At 41.0% G+C, this 12500-nt stretch overlaps 1 protein-coding gene across 1 annotated transcript in view; it reads right to left on the minus strand.

Moving 5' to 3' along the window:
- The window catches only part of LOC121367288 (alkaline phosphatase, tissue-nonspecific isozyme-like), a 34710-nt gene that overhangs the window by 13111 nt on the left and 9099 nt on the right, over nt 1-12500 (minus strand). Inside the window, exons 5-7 of the mRNA XM_041491400.1 lie at nt 3322-3429; nt 2249-2351; nt 1-30 (exon numbers count right to left, since the gene is read on the minus strand). The exon at nt 1-30 is cut by the window's left edge and continues 105 nt beyond it. Coding sequence (XP_041347334.1) covers nt 1-30; nt 2249-2351; nt 3322-3429 — 241 coding nt within the window. The remainder of the gene's footprint in view (nt 31-2248; nt 2352-3321; nt 3430-12500) is intronic.

A 12500-nucleotide genomic window follows, 5' to 3' on the forward strand; every position in this document is an offset into this window, starting at 1 on the left:
CGTACTTCATGTGGCTAGGACTAAACAAACCTAAAAACATACATAGTAAGAACTTAACATTCTCAAAAACTGTTGTTAGATTAAACAAAACAAACAAAACAATTTGTGTAAAAGATTGAGTCCAAATGATATCTAGAGAAACATACGTCATGAAATCAAAGCTGTCGAAAACAGTAGTGACCGGAGAGTATGCAGCGTCCCTTCATCGATCATACTTTTAAAAGTGTTTCAAAATTTGTTTTACAGTTTGTTTTGTTTAACGACACCACTAGAGCACACTGATTTATGAATTGTCGGCTGTTGGATGTCAAACATTTGGTAATTTTGACTTAGAAATAAATACAAGTTATTTCTAAGTGTATGAAGAAAGCTGTCAATTTGTTGTCTGCATCCGCAAAGGAGACCCAACTAAACACTTACGATGACTAACTCCTATAGCTCCGAGAGGGTTGAATTACCCCTAATAAAACATGGCTAATCCCTCCGCCGTGAGACAAAAATTAAAGGAAGATTTGTTTGAAACAAATTTAAAGTTTGTTTTGTCTAACGACACCACTGGAGCACATTAATTTATTAATCATCGGCTATTGGATGTCATATATTCTTAAAGAGGACGCTCGCTACATTTTTCCATTAGTAGCAAGGAATCTTTTACATGCACCATCCCACACTCAGGGTAGCACATACCACAGTCTTTGATGTACTAGTGGTGCACTGGCTGGAAAGAGAAACAGCCCAATGAGCTCATCAACGGGGATCGATCCCACACAGACCGCGCACTAAGCGAGAGCTTTACTCCTTTGTTAGAAACGGCAGCCGATTATCAAATCTAGATGAGCAATTATTAGTTATCTGTGGTATATATGACACTCTAGTGAAAGAAAGAAGAAACCGGCCACATCCATAAATGCTACTGTTGATGAGCAGCAAGGACTTTGTTATATTCGTGATGTCCCGTTGTAACTGGTTTCGGAAACAGGTCAACGGGTATCTATCCTGCGACCTACAGGCAGGGGCGGATCTAGAATGTTGTAAAGGGAGCACAAAACTGTAACAAGGCTATTTGAGTTTGTCGAAGGCAAAAGAGCCGAGATCCCAAAGGGCGCGAGTTCTGTTGGGGGTTCGGGAGTATCCTCCCCAGAATATTTTCAAACAAAGATGCTCCGAGACGAGTTTTCACGATCATTTAGTGTAGATTGTAGATGAAGAATTAAAAAACACCCCCCAAAACGTCTTTAAACGGGAATTGAGGGTCACAGGACCTCTTTGAACCCCCCTCTGGATCACACATTAAGGATACTATGACATCCAAATACATAAATAAATATTTTTTACGAAAACTTGCTTTCGTGTCTCCTAGCTTTACAAAATATGAAGCTTGGACATCTCTTAACTGGGATGTTGATTCGAAGTGCGTCTGTTTATTTATTGCTAATACAGACATTGTATTTTGTTTGGTGCCCAGCCATACTACCATTAGGGGGTAATAAAATAAGAAAGATGCTGAAGCTAAGTCTGCTTTGGATTTGCCTCGTTCCAGACTTGGTGTGGCTTACACTGATCTTAAACATGGTGTTAATTCAAATGATATATTTTTTTCACTTGGCAAGATGATTGGTTGGGAACAAGATTCATTCTGTGAAGCCAGTCGTGGAAGAGTGGCAGTCATCACATAAGGCGGTGCGGGAAGAATGAACATTGTCAGTGTACACTGACGGTTCACCACATATTGGTCGAGTGTGATCGTTTGGAACTCACGAGGAAACGTGATGCAATCATTTCGATTGCGTCCTCAACGCATTTTGAAAGTTTTACCAGGTTGACTTTTATTCCAAATTTTAATACGCACATGTACTTATTTGCGATCTTCAGATACTTAAACTTTTAATATGCTTGTGATATTTATACTTTACACAGCTAATGTTTTGAAAACATCATTGATCATCAACTCATTTATAGGTTTACCATTGTTTCACACCCAATAGCCGATGTATTTTTGTGTTGTAGTGTCGTTAAAGATTCATTCATTCATTCATTCATTCATTCATTCATTCATTCATTCATCCATTCATTCATCCGTCCATGTTTTTGTCTGAGATGTATTGCGAATACGAATAGGAATATATTTATTTGGATTGCCAATCCTTCCACAGCGTATTCCACACATAACCATACATATATACATACAACTATAAGTACACATCTAATTGTTAGTAGTGTGTAAAATATGTAAATGTAAATTACAAACCTAGCAGATAGTCTGTATCTGATGCTCTAACGTCGTCAAAGTCAACTTTCTTCCAAACATACCGGTAGGATTTTCCGATGGCTTTTTTGTTGTCCTTCCATTCCTGATTTTTTTTTTACAAAAAATACAAAAATAAATATAAATATAAATATATATATATATATATATATAATATATATATATATATAATACTCTTCAAAAAAAAAGAGTAGGGAAACTCTAATAAGAATTTACAATTGCCAAAATTGTAAGGTATATTAGCTGTGGGGAATGGTTATATGATAATAGTGAATTAATTGGGCAAACATTACAACCGGTAGTTCGGTATTACAGTAGGTTTTATGACCACCAAAGATCTTGAAGGACGATTGGGGTCAGAAGTGAAATTTGAAAGTTGACGTTTTTTATTACTAAATCACAAATTCAAACAATAAAAATTAGCAAAAACAAAACAATAACAAGTGTATGATCAACAGAATGAAAAAAGATTGACAGAAATAATGTTCCACAGTGATTAATCGACCTTCCTGGAAATTGTCAACATCGAGAATGACAGCCTACGCGGTGTGTTGATAAAGAGACCTGAACGTTTACTAAGATGTCTGTGGTCAAAGTTGATATTAACATTAATATTGCAGGTTCCCCTACGTTTTTGAAGAATATATATATATATATATATATATATATATATATATATATATATATATATATATATATATATATATATATATATATATTACAGGCCAACAAGACCTGTATACCCGAGCGCAACGTTTTCAAAGATTTTGTTAAAATGTCTAAACCGGAATCCTCTCAAAACGTTTCTTGATCCCAAATATTTCTAAATTCTAAAACGCTACCCTCTAAACATGATCATACAATAGATAGCTAGATAGCTAGCTAATTATAAAGATATATAAACAGACAACTAAAGAGATATAATGTAAGAAAGATAGATAAATAGACTGATAGAGAGATAGATACATATATCGATAGATACGTAGGTTGGTAGGTACGTTCGTACGTACGTACGTAGGTAGGTAGATAGATAGATAGATAACACATCAGCCTACCTGAATGAGATCACGCCCATCTGATCTTTGGTTACTGTTGATTGAATTAGTCTGGGGGTCAGTTTGATTATTAAGTAGGAATGAACGCCGCCCTCCTCCTAGAATCACCTAGTTTTAAAAACAAATTTCAATATACGATCTGGTAAAACGTCTATAAGGGACAAGTGTTACCATAACCACTTGTCTGTATATGTATCTAGGACATGTTAGATTTTCGCCCAGTACCATTACGGAGAGACACACCCAGAGACACACAGTCAGCGCATAATGATCACACATGCCAGTTACCTACAGGCTCTATTACAAGTAATAGCATGTAGTAAAGAGAGAAAGATAATTGAGAATTGGGTATAGCCAAGTTAAGGGACAAATACTGAATTTGTGGGACGGATCCTTCTAGAAAAATCACCTTAGTGGAACCTGACTATTTTCTTTCCCTATCCCGAACAGTGCACCACGGCTGGTATATAAAAGAGCGTGGTATGTGATGTCCTATGTGGAGAAAAGTGCACATAACAGATCCACTGATTCGATCCTATGACACATATATCTATATTTCTATTATTAAAAACTATGGTGTATATTTCACTATTACAGCCGTTTTTGATAATAATTATTGTAATTAGACATTACGTTGATTTTATTGCTACAGTGTCCATTTCCGTACTGTCCCTGGAGAGCAACATACACACATGCACTACAGCCTTGGCTTTAACATACAAGCCTTCCCTGGAGAACAAACATACACACATATAACTACAGCCTTCCCTGGAGAACAAACATACACACATACAACTACAGCCTTCCCTGGAGAACAAACATACACACATACAACTACAGCCTTCCCTGGAGAACAAACATACACACATACAACTACAGCCTACCCTGGAGAACAAACATACACACATACAACTACAGCCTACGCTGGATAACAAACATACACACACATACAACTACAGCCTACCCTGAACAAGAACAAACATACACACAACAGCCTACACACAACTACAACATACACCCTGGAGAACAAACATACACACATACAACTACAGCCTACCCTGGAGAACAAACATACACACATACAACTACAGCCTACCTACTGGAGAACAAACATACACACATACAACTACAGCCTACCCTGGAGAACAAACATACACACATACAACTACAGCCTTCCCTGGAGAACAAACATACACACATACAACTACAGCCTTCCCTGGAGAACAAACATACACACATACAACTACAGCCTACCCTGGAGAACAAACATACACACATACACACTACACAAACATACACCCTGGAGAACAAACATACACACATACAACTACAGCCTACAGATACACACACATACACACATACACACACAACTACAAGAACAAACATACACACATACAACTACAGCCTACCCTGGAGAACAAACATACACACATACAACTACAGCCTACCCTGGAGAACAAACATACACACATACACACATACAACTACACACATACAACTACTACAGAGAACAAACATACACACATACAACTACAGCCTACCCTGGAGAACAAACATACACACATACAACTACAGCCTACCCTGGAGAACAAACACACACATACAACTACAGCCTACCCTGGAGAACAAACATACACACATACAACTACAGCCTACCCTGGAGAACAAACATACACACATACAACTACAGCCTACCCTGGAGAACAAACATACACATACACTACACACACACACACACATACAACTACAGCCTTCCCTGGAGAACAAACATACACACATACAACTACAGCCACCCTGGAGAACAAAAACATACACTACACACACATACATACACACATACAACTACAGCACACCCTGGAGAACAAACATACACACATACAACTACAGCCTACCCTGGAGAACAAACACAACATACACACATACAAACACTACATACACACACCCTGGAGAACAAACATACACACATACAACTACAGCCTTCCCTGGAGAACAAACATACACACATACAACTACAGCCTACCCTGGAGAACAAACATACACACATACAACTACAGCCTACCCTGGAGAACAAACATACACACATACAACTACAGCCTACCCTGGAGAACAAACACACACACACATACAACTACAGCCTACACTGGAGAACAGAAACATACACACATACAACTACAGCCTTCCCTGGAGAACAAACATACACACATACAACTACAGCCTTCCCTGGAGAACAAACATACACACATACAACTACAGCCTACCCTGGAGAACAAACATACACACACATACACACACACACACACACACAACTACAGCCTACACTGGAGAACAAACACACACACATACAACTACACACAAACACACACACACATACAACTACAGCCACACACACACACACACACATACACACATACACATATAACTACAGCCTACACACACAGAACAAACATACACACATACAACTACAGCCTACCTGGAGAACAAACATACACACATACACTACACCCTACAAACACACACACACACACAACACACATACAACTACACCTGGAGATACAAACACACACACATACAACTACAGCCTACACTGGAGAACAACACATACACACATACAACTACAGCCTACTGGAGACACAAACATACACACATACAACTACACACATACACACACAACTACAGCCTACCCTGGAGAACAAACATACACACATACAACTACAGCCTTCCCTGGAGAACACATACACACATACAACTACAGCCACCCTGGAGACACAACATACACACATACATACACACACATACACACATACACACTACTACCCTGGACACACACACAACACACACACATACAACTACAGCACACCCACAGAACAACACACAACACACACACAACATACTACACCTACCCTGGAGAACAAACATACACACATACAACTACAGCCTTCCCTACACAACACACACATACACACACACAACTACAGCCTACCCTGGAGAACACACATACACACATACACTACACTGGAGAACACACATACACACATACAACTACAGCCTTCCCTGGAGAACAAACATACACACATACAACTACACACAAACATACACACATACAACTACAGCACACCCTGGAGAACACAACATACACACACACACACTACAGCCTTCCCTGGAGAACAAACATACACACACACACACACAACACACATACAACTACACAAACATACACACATACAACTACAGCCTTACCTGGAGAACAAACATACACACATACAACTACAGCCTTCCCTGGAGAACAAACATACACACATACAACTACAGCCTACCCTGGAGAACAAACATACACACATACAACTACAGCCTACCCTGGAGAACAAACACACACATACACACACACACACACACACACATACACACACTACCCTGGAGAACAAACAAACATACACACACACACACATACAGCCTTCCCTGGAGAACAAACATACACACATACAACTACAGCCTACCCTGGAGAACAAACATACACACATACACACTACAGCCTTACACACAACACACACACACACATACAACATACAGCACTACCCTGGACACACAAACACACACATACACACACACACATACACACATACACTACAGCCACCCTGGACAACAAACATACACACATACAACTACACACTTCCCTACAGAACAAACATACACACATACAACTACAGCCTTCCCCACACACACAACTACACACACACACATACAACTACAGCCTACCCCAACAAACACACACACACATACACACACACACACATACAACTACAGCCTTCCACACAGAACAAACATACACACATACACTACAGCCTTCCCTGGAGAACAAACATACACACATATACAACTACAGCCACACCACACACAACAACACATACACACACACAACTACAGCCTACCCTGGAGAACAAACATACACACATACACACACTACAGAACAAACATACACTTCCCTGGACACAAACATACACACATACAACTACAGCCACCTGGAGAACAAACATACACACACATACACTACAGCCTTCCCTGGAGAACACACATACACATACAACTACAGCCTACACTGGAGAACAAACATACACACATACAACTACAGCCTACCACACAGAACAAACATACACACACACACATACACACTACAGAACAAACATACACACATACAACTACACTGGAGAACAAACATACACACACAACTACAGCCTACCCACAGAACAAACATACACACATACACTACACACACACACATACAACTACAGCCTACCACACACACACACACACACACACACTACACTGGAGAACAAACACACACACATACACTACAGCCTACCCTGGACACACACACACACATACACACATACACAAACATACACACATACAACTACAGCCTACACACACACACACATACACACATACAACTACACACCTACCTACAGAACAGAACACACACACATACAACTACAGCCACACACTACACACACATACACACATACACACCCTGGAGAACAAACAACACACACACACACACACACACATACACACACACACTACAGCCTTCCCTGGAGAACAAACACACACACACATACAACTACAGCCACATACACAGAACAAACATACACACACACAATACACACACACACACACAAACATACACACATACAACTACACACCTGGACACAACACATACACACATAAACATACACATACACACACACACTACAGCCTACCCTGGAGAACAAACATACACACACACACTACAGCCACCTGGAGACACAAACATACACACACACACACACACTACACACATACACACATACACACACACAACATACACACATACACACTACACACACACACACACACACACACACACACTACACACCTGGACACACACATACACACATACAACTACAGCCTTCCCTGGAGAACACACATACACACATACAACTACAGCCTACACACACACACAACACACACACACATACAACATACACACATACACTACCCTTCCCAGAACACACATACACACATACAACTACAGCACACACCTGGAGAACAAACATACACACACACAACTACACACACCACACACACACACACACACACATACACACACCTACACAACTACACACTACACACACACACTACACAAACATACACACACACAACTACACAGCCACACACACAACACACACACACACACACAACTACACACATACACCCTGGAGAACAAACATACACACATACAACACACATACACACACCCTGGAGAACAAACACACACACACACAACTACAGCCTTCCCTGGACACAAACATACACACATACAACTACAGCCACCACACACACACACACAACACATACACACACACACACAACTACACACCACCCACACAGAACAAACATACACACATACAACTACAGCCTTCCCTGGAGAACAAACATACACACATACACTACAGCCACCCTGGAGAACACACACACACACATACACACACACACAACACAGAACAAACATACACACATACACACTACAGCCTTCCCTGGAGAACAACACATACACACATATAACTACACCTACCCTGGAGAACAAACATACACAAATACACACACAACGACTACACAGCACACCACACACAACAAACATACACACATATAACTACAGGCTACCCTGGAGAACAAACATACACACATACAGCTACAGCCACCCTACACAGAACAAACATACACACATACAACTACAGCCACACACCCACACAGACACAAACATACACACATACAACTACAGCCTACGCTGGATAACAAACATACACACACATACAACTACAGCCTACACTAGAGCAGAAACATACAAACATACAACTACAGCCTACTCTGGAGAACAAACATACAGATACAACTAGAGCCGTCCCTAGATAACAAAAATTCACACATACAACTACAGCCTTGCCTATAGAACAAACATACACACATATAACTACAGCATTCCCTGGTGAACTGAAACAAACATACACACACACAACTACAGCACACACTGGAGCACAAACATACACACATGCAACTACAGCCTACCCTATAGAACATACATACATACAAATACAGCCTTCACTTGAGAACAAAAATACACACATACAAATACACACACACACAACACACACTACACACAACACATACACACATACACACTACAGCCTTCCACACACAGAACACACACACACACACATATAACTACACACCACACACCCACACACAGAACAAACATACACACACACAACTACAGCCTACACTGCACAACACACACACACATACACACACACACAACACACACACCCACAGAACAAACACATCACACACACAAATACACCAACACACAGACACAAACATACACACACACAACTACAGCACACCCACACACACAAACACATACACACATAACTACAGCCTACCCTGGAGAACACACATACACACATACACTACACACACACTCGAGACAAACATACACACATACAACTACACCTACCCACAGACACAAACATACACACACACTACAGCCACCCATACACACAAACATACACACATACAATTACACACTTCCCTGGAGAACAAACATACACACATACACATACATCCTTCCCTGGAGAACAAACATACACACATACAACTACAGCCTACCCTGGAGAACAAACATACACACACACAACTACAGCCTTCCACACAGAACACACACACACATACAACTACACACATACACACATACAACTGGAGAACACACATACACACATACAACTACAGCCTACACTGGAGAGAACACACACACACACACACAACTACAGCCTACACTGGACACAAACATACACACATACACACACACACACACATACACACATACACACTACAGCACACCCTGGAGAACAAACACACACACATACACTACAGCCACCCACACACACACACACACACAACACAACATACACACATACAACTACAGCCTTCCCTGGAGAACACACATACACACATACAACTACAGCCACCCTGGAGAACACACATACACACACAACACACACACACACAACTACACCTACCCTGGACACACACACACACACACACATACAACTACACATACCTACCCTGGAGAACACACATACACACATACAACTACAGCACACCCTGGAGAACACACATACACACATATACACACACAGCCTTCCACACAGAACAAACACACACACATACAACTACAGCTACACTACACTGGACACTACACACACACACACATACACACATACAACTACACACACACACACACACATACACACACATACACACATACAACTACACACATACACACTGGAGAACAAACATACACACATACAACTACACACACACACCTGGAGACACAAACATACACACATACACACTACACACACATACACACACACACAAACACACACACATACAACTACAGCACACCCTGGAGAACAAACATACACACATACAACTACAGCCTACACTGGAGAACAACACATACACACATACACACTACAGCCTTCCCTGGACACACACACATACACACATACAACTACAGCCTACCCTGGAGAAGAACACACACATACACACACACACAACTACAGCACACCCTGGAGAACAAACATACACACATACAACTACAGCCTACCCTGGAGAACAAACATACACACATACAACTACAGCCTTCCCTGGAGAACAAACATACACACATACAACTACAGCCTACCCTGGAGAACACATACACATACACTACACATACACACACTACAACTACCTACCCTGGAGAACAAACATACACACATACAACTACACACATGGAGAACAAACACACACACACTACACACACTACACACATACACACACACACACACACACATACACACACACATACACACATACACACACACATACACACAAACACACACACACACAACTACAGCCTACCCTGGAGAACACACATACACACACATACACACACACACACATACACTGGACAACAAACATACACACATATAACTACAGCACACACACAGAACAAACATACACACATACACACATACAGCCTACCACACAGAACAAACATACACACATACAACTACAGCCTACCACACAGAACAAACATACACACATACAACTACAGCCTACCCTGGACACACACACACACACATACACACTACACCTACCCACAGAACAAACATACACACACACATACACTACACACCTACACACACACACACACACACACACATACAACTACAGCCTCACTGGAGAACAAACACACACACATACAACTACACACACTGGAGACACACACACACACACACACTACAGCCACACACACAGAACAAACATACACACATACAACTACAGCCTACCCTGGAGAACAAACATACACACACATACAACTACAGCCTACCCACAGAACACACACACACACACAACTACACTGGAGAACAAACATACACACACATACACAACACACACACACACAGCCTGGAGAACAAACATACACACATACAACTACAGCACACCCTGGAGAACAAACATACACACATACAACTACAGCCTTCCCTGAGAACAACATACACACACACACATACAACATACACACTACACCTGGAGAACAAACATACACACATACAACTACACACACACCCTGGAGAACACACACACACACATACACACATACACTACTTCCACACAGAACACACACACACACATACAACTACAGCCTTCCACACATACACAAACATACACACATACAACTACAGCCACCTGGAGAACAAACATACACACATACAACTACAGCCTTCCCTGGAGAACAAACATACACACATATACAACTACACACACCCTGGAGAACAAACATACACACACACACACTACAGCCTACTGGAGAACCTGGAGAACACAACATACACACATACACACTACAGCCTACCTGGAGAACACACATACACACACATACAACTACACACCTACCACTGGACACACACACACACACACACACAACTACAGCCTTCACACAGAACAAACATACACACACACACACACCTGGAGAACAAACATACACACTACACTTCCCTGGAGAACAAACATACACACACACAACTACACCTACTACA

This window comes from Gigantopelta aegis, chromosome 3, assembly GCF_016097555.1.
Source record: "Gigantopelta aegis isolate Gae_Host chromosome 3, Gae_host_genome, whole genome shotgun sequence".
NCBI lineage: Eukaryota > Metazoa > Mollusca > Gastropoda > Neomphalida > Peltospiridae > Gigantopelta > Gigantopelta aegis.